The sequence below is a fragment of the Prinia subflava genome, assembly GCF_021018805.1.
Source record: "Prinia subflava isolate CZ2003 ecotype Zambia chromosome W unlocalized genomic scaffold, Cam_Psub_1.2 scaffold_49_NEW, whole genome shotgun sequence".
NCBI lineage: Eukaryota > Metazoa > Chordata > Aves > Passeriformes > Cisticolidae > Prinia > Prinia subflava.
In genome coordinates, this window is record NW_026960616.1 from 214,310 (window position 1) to 230,961 (window position 16,652).

Consider the following 16,652-nt stretch of genomic DNA (forward strand, 5'->3'; position numbering starts at 1 on the left):
AGGACACCTGCACTTTGGGGTTGCTGTATTGTCTCCTGCAAGTTCTGTAGATGCCCACAGGGTCTTCTGACTGCCACACACAACCTGACAGTGACTGGGGCTGCTGGCTCTGGGACACAGGGATGAGAGAGGAATGACTTCAACAGCACTCAGGTGACTTTGGGGGCCATCCACAGCTGCAGAACTCCATTCCTCGTTATCACAGATTTCACAGAATTGTAGAATACAATGAATCAAGTCCCTCATTTTATTTAAAGCTCAGCTCTAGCTTCCTGTTGGGAAAAGCAATGGGAAGTGCCTCAGGAAGCTGCAGCCTTGGAGCTGCAGCCTTCCAGCTGTCACAGAATCACAGAATGTTATGAGTTGCAATGGATGCAGAAGGATCATCAAGTCCAATTCAGCCCTGCACAGGACACCCCAAGAATCCCAGCATGTGCCTGAGAGAATTGTCCCAACACTCCTTGAACTCTGTCAGGCTGGTCCTTCGACCACTTTCCTGGGGAGCCTGTTCCAGTGTCCAACACCTTCTAGGGAAAGAATCTTTTCCTAATACCTAACCTGATGTGCCCTGACACAGCATTATGCTGTTCCCGCGTGTCCTGTCACTCGTCACCAGAGAGGGCATCAGTGTCTGTTTCTCCGCAGCCTCTTGTGTAGCCAGCTTTGAGGTCTCCCTTCAGTCCCCTCCAGGCCGAACAGACCAAGTGACCTCAGTCTGTATGGCTTCCCCCCTATGGCCTTTCACCATATTCTTTGGTCTCCTTTGGAAGCTCTCTAATAGTTGTCCTTGCCTTCCCGTGAGGGTCCCCGGCTTCCTCGGGAAACGCGGCTCCTGCCCATGGGCTCTGGCTGGGAACCCTCCGCGTCCCTGTATGGAGGCAGCGCAGCCCTTCGGCGCTGGCGCGGCGCCCCGCGGGCCCCGCACGGGCCCTACCTTTGAGGGGCCGCCGGAAGGCCTCCCTGCCCACGTCCTGCACGCCCCGGGCCATGGCCGCACAGCCCGCCCACCGCGCGCCCTCCCGGCGGCAGGAGGCGCTGTGGGGGCGCGGCGCCGGAAGGCGTCGCCGCGCCAGCGCGGCGCGTCCCGGGACCGGCCGCTGATGGCGGCGCCGCCGACGCCGTGAGCCCGAAGCGCTCCCGCCGCTGCCTGAGGCGCGCCCGCCGCCATGACCGAGGAGCCGTACGAGAAGTTCTTGGCCCCCGAGGAGCCGTGCCCGCTGGTCTCGCATCAGCACCCGCCGCGGGGCGGCAGCTTGAGCCTGAGCGAGGAGGGCTGCCTGGACGTCAGCGATTTCGGCTGCCAGCTCTCGTCCTGCCACCGCACCGACCCGCTGCACCGCTTCCACTCCAACAGGTCCGCTCAGCGGGTCGGGGCTGAGGGGCCGGGCCAGATGATGCTGAGGGGCCGGGGCGGGCGGCGCGAGGGTCAGGGCCGCCCCTGACAGGGCCGCGTTTCCTTCCCCTGCTCCTGCTTGGGACGAGCTGGACTGCAGGTGCCCCGCGTGTCCGCCGCACGCCCTGCTGGGTTACCCTTCCCTTTGACTTAGTCTGGGTTCGGCTCTGGTTGTGGGTTTGTTTTGTTTTGTTTTTCCATGGAATTACAGAATGGTTTCGGTTGGAAGGGACCCTAAAGGTCATCTAGTTCCAACTCCCCTGCCCTGGGCAGGGAGACCTTCCACTAGGATCAGGTTGCTCCTAGCCTCATTCCGAGTTTCTTATTTTTGAGATTTTGAAGTTTTGAGGGCTGCAGGCAGCTACAGAATGGCATGTTTATAAGACTTAAAGGCAGGCCTTGCATGGACACCAGGCAGACCTTTAGAGATTGAGAATGAGTTAGGCAGCTTGCTGACTGCACTGACTCCTGCAAAAACATTTCCACCCCATGCTACTAATTAAGGGCAAATTAATCTGCCTGTAATTTGTAGAAAATGTCTATTCTAGAAGTAAAAATACAGCTCTGCAAAGAAATTCCAGTGAATTTGTATGAAGTAATGGAGATTGCACTTTAAAAGTGTCATTCACAAGGGCAAACTCTTAATTGTGCATTCTTAAATTATTCAGCATGAAGAGCCTTGATCAAACATGATACACTTTCATAATATAGTTCTTAAGTCATAAGGCATGAGCAGTAAGATATATTCTTAGAATATCTGTAAATAAATGTGTGATAGTCACCAAATTTGCATTTAAATAATTTTGTACATTTCTCTCTGTGTTGCCTTCCCAAGTGTGTTGCTCAGGTTGGCTCATTTTACAAGCCCAGGTTTGTAACACAGGCATCTCGAGGGGTTGTTTGACTTCTCTGGAAAAGGACATGCCCTGTCTTGCACTGATTAAGCCATTGCAGATGTGCAGCTCAATCCGTGGTGTTCACATAAGGCTTTCTATTTTTTAAAGTAAGAAGTAATTTTAATGTAGTTCCCCTTTGTTGTTAATCCAGTTCACCCCAGGGAGCACAGCAGCCCCCCAGCTATGAGAAAGTGATGCTGACTGCCTGTACCTAGAGTATCTGTGTAGTTTGTTGGTGCTAGATCCACTGTACCTCTTTGTTTTGATATGTCTGGAAACCTTGTGTACTCTGTCTTTCCTTTCATTATTATTTCATGGTTTCTGAAACTGTATTCATGTTGAGTAACACGCTGTGTCACCAGAGTCTTGTTCTGCTCATTACCAATGGAATGCCCTGCCCACAAGAGTCTGTACCAGCAAAGCACTGCACATCTATAAGGGATGCAGAAAGGGAGGCAGGGCAAGAACTCCTGCATCTGCTACTAGGAAAGTTTTGGAAATGTCTTTAACACTGGATAAATTCACATCTGACCAAGTAGATGTGGGAGTGAATCCATCACAGACATATTTAGCCAGCCTGGTATGCAGCTTAATGAGATTGAGGACCAGCCTTTCTGGTGATAGGATTGCTCAATTAGATAGAAGAGTGTTTTCCCAGTAAGCCAGGCTGAAGTGGACAGGCTGATGGAACAGGAGTTGATTGTGTGTGTTTGTGTGGTCCATTTTAGAAGCCCTTTTCAAATTGTTTTGGCCATATTGCAGTGCTGTGCTGGCTCATATTTGTATCGACCTACTTTTCTCCAATATGTAAAATAAGTCCAGATATGGAGACTGATTTCATGAGCTTGTTACATTCTGACTTACTCTCATTAGAGTAAAAAATCTGTTCTGTGAAAATTGAGTTCTCGGTTGCTTTACTTTAGCAACAACTTCAACTAGCTTTGTAATGAAATAATGAGGTGAAAAAAGTGTTTAGTTTTGGCATGGTATCATTTTCACACAGGTCACTTCCCCATCCTCCACTGTCTCGTTCCAATAGCATGTCCAATGTTTTTGACATTCAGAGTTGAGAATAATAGATCCATAATGTGTTTCCTTATTAAGCCTTAATTTTGTGGGGGACTATCAAGCTGAAATTTCTTTTTGACTTCTATTTGTTCTAAAGTCAAAATGATTAATTGCTTAGTTCTGTTTATTCCAGTTGTAGTACTTTCACGTTCACCAGTTTCAACTTTTCCTGGCCAGTGCACCAAAATTGTGATCGTTTTTGTGCCTACTCTTTTTCCTTTCTGTGAGATAGACCTTTGGGAGGAAAAAGGCACAACAGGCCCAACTAAAAAGTTGCAAAGATAGTTGTGGGCCTGACATTGGTCTGAATTTAGGCTTCAGGCTCTGCCAGTGTCTGTGTGAAAGGCAAGCGAGCAACTTTCTCATGTTAGCCTGAGAAATCTAAAGGAGGAATTCAAACAAACCTTGGGAAGTGAGAAAACATCCGCAGGTGGTGTTTTTCCAACATGTTTACTGGAAAGAAATGTTTACTAAAGGGTTGTGTTGGTTTGAAAGACAGATATCTGCTAGGAAGGGGGCAGGACCTCCCTAGAGACGGAGAATTCGAATCCCCTCCCTCCAAATTATTCTAATTTAAAAAATTAAAGGAGCTTTCAGACAGAGGTATGGGGATAGGAATAACAGTTCTTTACTACTATATATGACAAAACAACAAACAAACAACAACTACAGCATTAATAATAAACAGAACCAAGAACCTTGAGGGCTTTTTTTCACAAAACAAAAAAAAACCTGGGGCATTTTGATCTCGGTGCCCCTGCAGGACTCCAAGAGGCCGAGCTGGAAGGGAGGAAAGTCCCGGGCTGGTGGATGAGACGAGGAGTTCTGCGCTGGTAGCTGGAGCAGCAGGGGTGTCCCGGCAGGGCTTGGCAGTGCTGGGCTACAGAGTAGCAGGAGAGCCTCAAAGCTCCAAAGAAGCAGCGGCGGTGGGGGGAGGCTGGAGAAAGCGAGCTCAGGATTCCTGGGTACACAAGCCGATGACGGTAGATTTCCCAGGATGAGACAGAGGCAGAGTGACGGCCGTGAACTCTTCCTGCAGCGAGGGGCAGCTTGACTGTCTTCCTCGATGCTGAGAGCAAGAGAGAGTTCCCCTCCCCCAGCTCTTTTTGCCTTTCCCAAAGCTCCTCATCTCTCCCCTCTGAGGGACACTCCCAGGGACTTAAAAACAATAGGTGTAGCCTTGTGTTGCCATGTCCTTCAAGTACTCCCTTTTGTTCTGGTTAAGTAGTCATTAAGGCTTCTTGGAAACTTATGGGAAAAAAATTCTGTAAGTGAAAAAAAAAACCCCAACAAATTTAACCCCCAACAAGGGTGTAGACGCTGAATAACCAATCATGTTCTTTGTACCGAACTACTCTATAAAAGTAGAATTTAGAAGAATAAAGTTTGCTCTCATTTTTGCCATCATGGAGAGTCATGTTATTCCTGTGCCATCCGAAAACCATAACAACAGATAGTTTTATTAACACACACTAAAGGAAGAAAAAAAAGGAAAAAAAATTAAATTAAAAAAAAAATTGAACCTTTCAAAACCCTTCTCTCTTCTCCACAAACTGTTCACTTTCCCACAACCAACACAGAGAGACAAAACTATGATTTTCAGTTCGTTTCAACATTTAAACATAATCTTCCATCACTTTGGGAGAGGAGTCTCTCTTGATGTCCCCTCTGTTTTCTTGTGGGTTTTAACTGCCACAAAAAAATAGCCACCTGGTATAAAACCCTGCTTCTGTGACCCCTCCCGTTAGCAGTTTCCCAGGCTGCCAGGCTGCTTATGGGTCATGTGTCGCTGTGAGCCTCGCCAGAAAAAGACACACGGAGCCGGAGTTTGGGGAGATCAGAGAGCAGCAGGGAGAATCCCCCCCCCCCCCCCCCGCTTTGTTTATTACTTCCTATTTTATACTTCTAGCAAGGTGACCATGGATTGGAGAGTCGGCATTCCCACCTCTCACCACATTGGTCAAGGGGACTGTCACACAGTCTTGTTTGTCCCAGCATGGAATGTGAAAACAATGGCTATGTTTATAGAACATAGCTGGTGTTTACATGAAAGGAGCGTGAGAAGTGCAAACCTTCTACTTTAATATGAATGCTCAGCACCTAGTAAAATCTCATGGTGACAGTCATGGGTGTAGACTTTTGCATATTAGGATGTCACCTTTTAAAGATACACAACTCAAAAGAACAAATGATTCTTCTTCTCAGGGAACAGAGGTATCTTCTCACTTCACCAGCACAATGGACTTATCACTATCTCTGTTCAAGCATCTCATAAGATCAGTATCACTTAGTCCATCACACACACCTTTGTTCAAAATCTACACACAAATTTGCACATCTCCCTAAATGCATATCTTCCCATGATTTGAAGGGATATGTTAGTTCAGTTTCCATGATTTACATCCAGAGAAGTCCAGCCAGAAATGTCCACTTCCTCAATCCCTCCTTCCAATAATCTTTATCAGTTCTTTCGCTGACTTCATATCATGCTGTCTCTCTACATGTTAAATCACTCTATACTTCCTCTCTCTCTCAGGGAAAGGGTTGGAGTTCTGAAAGCATCTTCTTGCCAAGAAAGGGTTAAATCTCCCAAGGTCTTCGATGGTCAATGTGATCAGCCACTCTGAAGAGGCTGGGCTTTTTTTTCTCCCCCCCCTTTCCCTCAGCCGGAGGAGGGGGAAGGGGGAGGGGGGCAGTCCTTGCCCATCCCTCCATAGCAATTGGAGTAGGCTTGGCCCAGCTGGGCCCAAAGGTGTTATCAGAGGCCCAGCTCCTACTGCTCCCTCCCTGCTTGGCTGGCTCCAGGCCTCTGGCTGCCTCCCCCACCGGCCAGCCAGGGCCCAGAGGCACCACCAGGCTCTAAGCTGGTTCCCCCCTCAAGGGGAAGGGAGCAGCAGGGCCTGGCCGGCCTAAGCCGTCCTAAGAGAATGGCCTGGCCCAGCTCGATGTTACCTGCTCGAGTGGCCAGGAGGAAAGGGCCGACTTGCCCTCACCCAGAATTTTATATGGGTATTCATCAGTCGCATCTAGCTTCCTCACTGGTCTAACAATATGTCAGTATTTTAAAATGAACTCTGATAGGAGCCTGTCTCAAAACAATTCTAAGGTCCTTACAGGGAGCTGTTTCTACTTTAAAAACCAAACTGTGTCAACCTATAACACCAGTTTATATGGAAGTTTAAATATCCCAATATATGGATTTTTTTTTTTTAGATCAGTGTGTTTTAACAACCCAACCAGCAGCAAAAACAGGGCAATTTCCATACTACAGGAGTCATAGCTCGGGTAGAAACTGATAATATATCAAAATAAAGGTGTAATTATACTAACTGTATATGGATTTTTGCCTTGATATTTGTAACACTGTGTTCCCTTTGGTGTTGTTTATGTACTTTTAAAAATATTTTAAAATTCTTTAAGAATACTTCAATTTACATAATTATGACTTATTTCAATAAAATCAATGTATATCACTGACTGGCAAAGTGGAGATAGTTTTACAAGGCTTAAAGGAATTTCTTAGGACACATGATGACAAGGTTTGCTGCTCTCTAATTGTGTTGTCCTGTTTTGCAGGTGGAACTTGACATCTTGTGGGACAAGCGTGGCCAGCTCAGAGTGCAGCGAGGAGCTATTCTCATCGGTGTCAGTGGGGGATCAGGATGACTGTTACTCTCTGCTGGATGACCAGGAGTTCACCTCTTTTGATCTGTTCCCCGAGGGCAGTGTCTGCAGTGATGTCTCCTCTTCTGTCAGCACATACTGGGATTGGTCAGACAGCGAGTTTGAGTGGCAGGTAAACTAGTTCCACTGGAAGTGTAAAATTTTGTGTAGACTATTGCATGCTGGATTTAGCTGTAGTTGAAGAGTAATAGAATAGAATATCCTGAGTTGGAAGGGACCCACAAGGATCACTGAAGTCCAGCTCCTGGCCCTGCACTGGACAAGCCCAGGAATTACACCCTGTGTCTGAGACCATTGCCCAAACACTCCTTGAACTCTGTCAGGCTTGGTGCTGTGACCACTGCCCTGGGGAGCCTGTTCAGTTTCCGACCAGCCTGTGGGGGAAGAACCTTTTCCTGATACCTAACCTTAACTTCCCCTGACCTAGCATCCTGCTGTTCCCTTGTGTCCTGTAATTGGTCACCAGAGAGGAGAGATCAGTGCCTCCCCCTGTTCTTCCCCTCTTGAGGAAGCTGTAGACAGCTATGAAGTCTCCCCTCAGTCTCCTCTTCTGAACAAACCAAGTGACCTCAGCACTTGTTTCTTTGTAACTACTGAACATAGGAGAGCATATCTGAATCTTAAATGATAGAAAAAATGTTTTGTTTCATTTTATTCTAACCTCCTTAGCAGGAGGAGAGACTGAAGGTCAGCTCTCCAAAGAAGGACACTTACATATTATGGTCGTTTGTTTTTAGGGACCGGCATATGTTTCTTGTAGCCATGAGCTTAGACCCTTTGTACTGAGCATCTGCCCTGCTAATGAAATCTGGTTATACATATCTGGTCCTACTGAACCTTTCTAGGTAAAGCGTACAAACCCTTGCCATAGCTTATTTCTATCCTATTTTTTTCAGTGCCAGTAAGAGTATAGAGCTCATTTTGTCTCACCAGAATGGAAAGGTGAATCACATTCTTTTCCCTAGTCTGTGCAGTCCTTGTTGGGTATTTCTAGTTTGTGAAAGTCTTCCCTGTTCAGCAGTTTTTCAAATGTGATATACATTTTTAATATACTATAGACCTAAACTGACTTTTTATATTAAAGACTTAAATCAACTATGAATGTATACATAACTTTGAAATAGGTGACATAGGACTTCAGAATTTATTGGGGAACACTTTAAAATTTTGTCATAAAGCTTATTCAGAGCATGTAGAGTCTTCTAAGGACAGTACAAGAACTGAAAACTGATTTCAAGAAAGCTCAACTGAAATCCTGTTTCAGAAGATGCAAGTGAAATTGAGACGTGTGCTGAGATCAGCTTTGAATTTCTGACTGGTTTAGTCCAGCTGCTGGTCTCAGTGTGTTACATCACTGAAGTTACAAGTGTGTGTGTTTCAGGGTGCTGTTCCCTGAGATTCTCCTCAGGGTTGCTGTTCCCCGAGGTATACAGGGTTTTCGAGCTTTTCTTGCTCGAAAGGTCCTGTGCCAGAGCCAGAGAACACAAACTGAGTCTGCCATTCTGTGCCTTCAACGTTGTTTATTCTTTCATTATCTCTTAGTTCTTTCTCAGCTCTGCAAGGCGTCCCCAGCAGAGCAGGACACGCGGCAGACTGGGGTGGATCAGAGGGTCCCGGACTTTGTGTATGGTCTCCCTGACCCAACCACCATCCAAAATGTCCTTTTTATTTACAAAATTTTACCAATACTTACTACCTATGTTAACATGTCATTTCTACTCTAAACCAATCCTTGTGATCCAACTCAGCAGAAAATGGGAGACGAGAACAAGAACAAGGAGGACAGGGGCCACTCCCCAATTCCTCCATCTTGCCTCTTCAAACCCATATACTAAAAATCATAGATTCTACATTTACATTCTGTGATAAACTAGCTACTACTTATTTTGTATTCTCTTGGCTTCTGATTCTTCATACAATGTGGGCATTCACTCCCGTGGCCAGGGATCAAGAGCAGTGTCCTCCTGGGCTCCGTATGAGGCTGGCTGACCCCCTTGTACAGATCCCAGACCCCCCTGTCCGGTCTCCAAACCCTCCAGGGCGGCCAGAGGGATGTCCTGGACTCCGACATGTGTGAGCAATGCAGCCTGTAGGAACAGCTCAGGTTGGATCCCAAAGAATCAGAGCTTCACTTAGTTATAAAATTTTAATTGCCTGATAAACATGGCAATTGTTTTCAAAAGAAGCCATTTCCTATGCCTTAGCTAGCTGACAGTAGGTTTGCTTGGTAATTAGCTTTTTATTACTCTTTTTTTTTTAAACAAGGTTTTCTTAAGAGACTTACTTTTTGTTATGGTTCTAGGACAGCATAGATATAACAACATGACTCAATATGATGGTGAACATGAGAGCAATCTTTATTCTTCTAAATTCTTCTTTTATGGAGGAGTTCGGTACAATGAACATGATTGGTCATTCAGAGCCTACACCCTTTTGTAAACATTTCACTTCCCAAGGTTTGTTTTTGGTTTCCTCCTTAAGATTTCCCAGGCCACTTTCTCAGGCCTGTGTGAAGGTAGTATGTGATGATTTCACACAGGCACTGTGGCTGCCTGATGCCTACATTCAGACCATTGTCAGCACCCATATCTCCCCCTTTTTGTCTAAGGCTGAGGGCGGCATCTGTGTCTGTGTCCTCTCCTGCAGGGCCCTTGCAATAAAAGGACAAACACGACACCAGAAGTCCCTTTAGTAATCTAACAATCACTAAATAGAACTTCCATTGGGCACTGACTTAAAATGGTCAGGGAAGTTCTCTGGCACTTGCTGTCAGACCCTTCACAATGACATCCATGCACCAGCATCAAGCCTAGCTATTTACTAATTCTAATACAGAAAAAAACCCCATCATTAGCCTGCTCAAAATTGGCAGTCTAATTCGTCAAGATTGATCACTCTCGGAGTCATCCTTTCAGATAACAAGGGCTTTTTCTGCTTTGTTAGCAAAGGACGGTGGTCCTTGCATCACACCTGCAATGGCAAACTGGTTAATTTTTCCAATTTCTACAATTTATGACCAGGCAGGTGATAAGCAATCTGCCCTGAAGCACATTGTGCTTAAAATTTTCCAATAATTCAGAAAACCTGGTTGACCTTCTTTTTTTTTTTTTTTTTTTTTTTTTTTATGCAGAAGCATGCAATCTTGATGGGACAGAGACCCATTGCAGGATGTGCAGGATTGGACCATTGTTCACTCAATTGGCCCATGATACCTGTAGGATGTCACCTAGAAAGAATAATAAGAATAATAAAATTAATAAAAATATCAATAAAAAGATATCTGACTCCAAAAAAAAATCTACATGATCCCAGTCACCACAGTCACCACAAGGCAAAACCACAAAGTGAAACAACAGCCCTTGATAACTACAAAGCATACACCGAAGGCATGTGAAATATTACCTAAAATACAACTACATCTATGTAGGAAAATTACATGAAACAACATCTACTATAAAATTAAAACAAATGAAAAAGAAAGGTCCATAGAGCCAAGATGTTGATCCTTGGCATCACTGGAAGTCTTCTTGAAGTCTGAAGCAGGGAGTGACTTGAAGAAGATCGGTGAAACAGGACCATGCTGCTGACAGAGGACTTTTGTTGTCTCCATAATTTCCAACCACATGGTCATCTCCTTTGCAGTCTATGTGATCGCCACTAAGGCTATGCAATGTCCCTTTTCACTTCTCAAAGGTGATGGGTAACACGACTGCTGAACCTGCTAATGATAAAACACAGGCACATCTTAAGTTAACAAACTTGCCAGGCTCCACTGCCCTAAACTGATAAACTTGTCAGACTCCATTGTCTAAATTCAACATCCAGGTTTCATAATTATTTTTTTTCCAGATTCATAACATAAATGTTACATCGTTGCACTTTATCTTTTGATAATAATTTCAATCAGACCAGAAACTGCAAAGGTGGAAGTGCTTCTTTCCAGTGATGACCTGTAACTCCCTCCCTGGTGCGAGCCTCAGGATCACTCCAAAGATCAATTCAGTATCGAGATTTCTCTCAATACCTCCGAGGGTCCAGCCAGCAGAGAAATGGCTTAATAAAATAGCGAGACGGCTTCTCAGGATATTCTTTGTAAAATAAAGGTTTTAATAACAGCAAAAGTAACAAACATTACAAAATGAAAAGAGATAAGCCGAGCACAGTGTACCAAGCACAGTTACATTGGCTAAGGCATTCCCAAAAAGCCCACGTGCACCTCTTATGCAGGCTCTTTAATACTCGATGGTCTAGGTGGGCTATTTGGCACTTTGCCCAATGAGATGGACACCAGGCTTTGAGGTGCACTTCCAAAGCCCTATCACTGTGTCTTTGCTGGTACTGAGCCAATTGCAGCGAGCAGGCTATAGAAAATTCTAGCTTAACTTCCTTATATAGAAACACCTGCTCAGGTACAGAAATGCATGACTACATCTTACCCTGTAAAATCATATTAAAAAAAGAAATAAAAAGGGAAATAGTTACTTTCAAAAAATTCTCAGTTTTGTTGATAATTGTGATTGTGTCCATAACTTATTGTTATCTAACAATTTGGTTTACAGTTAAGTCGTAGTTTTATGGATTACAAAATTTTAAATTTGGTGCTTTCTTTTTTTTTAGCCAATATTTTAAAATTAATATTTTAAAATTAATGTTTAGTCTCAAATTACATATGAATCTTATTTTACTTTTTTGTTTGGGGAGATTTTTTCAAGTGAACTATATTTTCTTTTTCTTCTGCATAAGGATTTGGTAATAACTTTTAACATACAACAACGAACAATTTTGACATGACAATAATAACTTCAAAAATTTTAACAGTGCAACTTTTATAAAACTTAAGTCTCTGCTTCAAACGTATTTCAGTGTCTATAGTGCTGGGCTGTGTCAAAATGCAGAAGTCTTTTTGAAGACACGGTCTGTGGTCACTCCGTGTCTTTTTGCATGCTCTTCTTCAGGTGTGTTCTGCTCTCCTTTCCTCTTTTTTTTTTGTAGTTGTGACTCAACTTCTTTTGCAGGAACTTTCTTAGAGTCTGTACCTGTGGAGACAAACAAAACCTCTCTCCCTGCCATAAAGGACAGGCTCTAAAATTTGTCTTGTTTTCAGAATTGTTATGAATATGAGAGATTAAAAAACATATATATAACTTTGTTCAACCTTTCTATAATAGAAAGCACTACACACTCTCCCATTTTTATCTTTTAAAGAGCATTCTTAGCTATTTGTGTGCTTTTTTTTTAACAATAGATTGGCTTTTGAATGAATTAGTTATAATATGTGGTAGATTTGGTATGTTGAAAAACTTCTGTAATTTTAAGAACTGTACATTTAGGAATGAGAAATGTTTACAAGAGATGTTTTAATTGTCTTTTTTGGTCCTTTTCTCCTTTATGTGTTGAGGTAGAACATACTTTAAAAAGTGTGTGGTTAGACCAGTGAATTTGTTTGAATTGTTTAAATGGTTGATATTGCATGATACTTGTTTTTAATTTTGAGGGTTAACGTTTGCTGCTATTGATGGCATAGTTAGTGTTTGGTAGTTTGGGCATGGTTGCACAATTGTCTTAATTTTACTTTGAGATATATGAGACACTTTTTACAAAAGCTGATGTATTTTGATGACAGATGTATGATTAAAAGTTTGCTATTACATTGCTATTTGCTATAAAACTTAGGAGTTTAGTGTTTGCTTTAACATGTGACACAATACAGTTGCTGTTGAGAAAAAAGGAAAAAGATTAGTATTTTAATGTAAATTTTACAATTGATTAGAACTTTTTCTTGAGAGGTCTTTGCTTTTTCTATTAAACTTGTAACATAAAAAATTGTAAATATAAAATATGAGCTTTGAAAAACATGTAGACAGTTGTTCTTTTTTGGTTTTGAGATATAGTTTTTAGACTTTCTTAAAATCTGATTTTTATTTTTTGGTGTTAGGATTTTACTACACGGTTATGAGATTTTAGATTTTCTTGACTTATAAAACGAATTGTTTTTAGAGGTGTATGAATTTTGAAAGGTTTTCAATTTAATTATAGAGATGAATTTAATAATTAGAGATTTTTTTTGTAATATTTATACAAGCAATTTATAAAAACTTTTGAATTTTGAATTAACTATTTCAATTAAAGATATGAGCAAGCAAAATATTTTTGCAGAATCTTTTCCTGTAAAGGAAAAATTATTTAGGAATTAGCTTTTATAATTAGTTTGGAATATAAATTTTTGGGCAAGTTATTACAATCTTCTTCCTTAATTGACAAAACAGAAAAGAAGAACATTTTGTTTTGGAATTACTTGGTGGTCTTTTTGAGATCTTGATGAAAAAATTAACTTATAAAGTTCTGGGTTTCTTGTTAAAACTTCAAAATAAAAGAATAGGTCAGGGTTTTAAGGCATTTTGAGCTGCTGCTTTGGTGGATTCTTGTGGTGGTTTTCATGACAGTCTTCTTTTGGACAAAGTCTACTTTGTATCTTGGCTGCTGGAATTGAACTGTTAGCTGTCTCTGTTCTGTTTTCTTGGAGGGTTTTAGACGATGATAAACTTTCACTGCTTCAGTCTTGCTCTGTCCTTGCTTTTGTTTTGTTTTGCTCTTCTGTCGCCAGAGCCGGGCTGGCCCCAGGGTGCTGGTTTCTTTTCAGCTGTTGCTTCGGCGCTGGGACTGGGGTTATTATATCACTGTTTTTGCTGGGTTCTGTTGCTGCCGGCACAGCTCTTCACGTGGGCTGATGTTTGTCTCTCTCGCTGGCCATGGGAGTTTGCTGAGGGGGAAGAGAGCTTTTACGCACCAGGAGCAGCACCATTGATGTGGCTCGGCTCTGCCTCGCTTTTCTCTTTTACTCTCTGGTAGTGATTTTACTGTTTGCTGTGTGTCTCCCGCTTTTTGAGGCAAGAGAGAGACTGCAGTATCTGCGAAAGCTGCTGCTGTATGCTGGCTGTGGTTCCCACGGTTACTTGAGCTGGGGGCGTGTCTCCCAGAGCTGAGGGTGGCTATGAAGGCTGGGGCTGTGAGCACAGCCCATGAAAGGGGAGTGGTCCCGTGGCTCATAGGGAGCGACCTCGTGACTTGTGGGACTGGGCGTGCCTTGCAAGGCACAGCTGGAAAACCTGTGCTGAGGCAATATGCTCTGGGAGCACGTGGCTTCCCACAAAGGAAATATTTTTTCAGTGTATTTTTTAAATTTCTGCACGGCACCTTCTGAATTTGCTTTTCTTTTTAGGATTATTGGTAGGAGAACATCAGGAACACGAAGGAATGGGAAGGACAGAGGGGACGGGAACGTTGCTAATATGGCCAGTATCAGCTCCGTTTCCGTGCTGAGGGAGAAGGAGAGGGGAAGAAGCAGTTCGGGGCTTTCCGGACAGGTCCCGGTCTGCTTTTCAGGATCAGCATAAGGAACAGACTGCTTTTTGGGATTACAGAATTAAAGCACTTTTTTTCTTCTACTTGATTAGCACTCTGATTTTCTCGCATTTTTAATTGCTTTGCTCTGTGTTTCTGCTCCTTTTAAAGGTATGTTACAACTCGTCCTGCGAGATTTTTTTTCAATCAAATCTCTTTTTTCTCCAGACTGCACATGTTTCTGCTTTCCGGTTTTTTATAGACTTATTTTACAAGTCTTTCGAGGTGTTTCTTTTCAAATTAAAGTCTTAAATTGCTAAATTATAATTAAAATAAAAATAAAAGTCTCGCTGTTCTACTGATTGCTGGGTCCCCATTTCACTCACCAGAATGGCTCTTGTGATCACCCAGCGCTCTTGGTTTGTCCCCGACTCTCTGAAGTCACTCAGTGATTAGCTGTTCTGTCTCCAGCTCTGCTAGACTGCAGCTTCTCTCTTCTAAAGAGTAATCCACCTCGTACCAGAATCGGTGCCCCGGCAAAGACCCCTTCTCACCGGTATAGGGGTTCAGTCAAAAGGCTCCCTCTAAGCATTTTTGACCCAAAAAATGTGGTTTTATTTTCACGACCAAAAAAACCACCACGAGCTCGGTTCTAAAAAAACAAAAACCAAGAGCAAAACGGCCTAGCTGACTTGAGGGCTCTGTCAGCAAAACTCCAACTAGGTATCTTAATATAAGGTCCCTGTTCGGGCACCATGTATTGAGATGTCTCTCAATACCTCCGAGGGTCCAGCCAGCGGAGAAATGGCTTAATAAAATAGCGAGACAGCTTCTCAGGATATGCTTTGTAAAATAAAGGTTTTAATAACAGCAAAAATAACAAACATTACAAAATGAAAAGAGATAAGCTGAGCACAGTGTACCAAGCACAGTTACACTGGCTAAGGCATTCCCGAAAAAGCCCACGTGCACCTCTTATGCTGGCTCTTTAATACTCGATGGTCTAGGTGGGCTATTTGGCACTTTGCCCAATGAGATGGACACTAGGCTTTGAGGTGCACTTCCAAAGCCCTATCACTGTGTCTGTGCTGGTACTGAGCCAATTGCAACGAGCAGGCTATAGAAAATTCTAGTTTAACTTCCTTATATAGAAACACCTGCTCGGGTACAGAAATGCACAACTACAATTCAGCTATGATATTTAAAGGTCAATTTGCTGAGTCAAATAACTCTCATGTAATTTTTTGCTAAAACATCTGGGCCCACAGGCAATTCCCATCCAGCCAGAGCCCAGGCATGGCCAGGGCCGAAAGCTCTAACTGCAGAGGAATCCCTTACACCAATTTTTGAAACAAGATTCTTAACAATCTTATGATGAAGACTGATATAATAATTGACACCTTCTGAATTTGTCAGGGTAAGGATGCTGAGCCAACCGTTGGAGTGGTTCTACGACCAAAGCTGAAGTTGCATCACAATACCTTTAGATCAGAGAAGGCTTTCAGCAAAGCTCAGATAACCATTCCTGGAAATCTGAAAAATACTTTAAAATATCATGAATGCAAAGATATTATAGACAGCTAGAAAACCAGGAAAAATTCTTGGGTGGCACGTGTCTTATAGGTAATTATAGACCAATAGCAAAGTACATGGAAAGAAGAAGAAGCAGCCGGGTATAGAACTGTGATAACTTTATCATATTAGTGAATTCACATTATATAATTAATATATCATCAATAAATATCTTAAAAACTGAGATAACACTGAGAACTTATAAGTGATAGTTATAAAATAGAATTATTAATAATACTTGTTTTATCTGCAAAATGCAACAAAGGTTGCTTATTTGTTTTTTGTTTTTCTTTTCATATTTCTTCTATTATGAACAGGCATTTAAAGCTCCAATTCTATTCACTGGAGATGCCTTAATAAGAAAATTTTTGAGGGAGGATGGGAGGGAGAAACCCAAACAAAACCCAAATCATCCCTCTAAGTAAAAAAGCTTCCGACTGCGTCAGCGGAGGCGGACGCTACTTGGCCCTGCCACGTCTGAGGCAGTGGGGCTTCAGGGCCCCTGGGCCCCCTCGCATGGCCACAGCTCTGTGGGGGTGGGTGAAATCAGGCAAGCGAGGCCCTCATTTCTCTGTAAAAAAAAGCTATACCTTAAGTTTCAAGCAAAGCACCTTCCACAGCATAATAAGTATTCTCGAAGCGGTGGACTCCACCCCAGTGGCCTTTTCGCAGCGCTGTGCAGCACCGCAGGGAAGGAG

General features: G+C 43.0%; 1 protein-coding gene across 1 annotated transcript in view; it reads left to right on the plus strand.

Moving 5' to 3' along the window:
• Window positions 1-429: 429 nt before the first annotated feature.
• LOC134565259 (protein FAM199X-like) overlaps window positions 430-16,652 on the plus strand; it is a 29,680-nt gene continuing 13,457 nt past the window's right edge. The window contains 2 exon segments of the mRNA XM_063424767.1: window positions 430-1,354; window positions 6,934-7,153. Of these exon segments, the coding sequence (XP_063280837.1) occupies window positions 582-1,354; window positions 6,934-7,153 (993 nt within the window). The 5' untranslated portion in view covers window positions 430-581.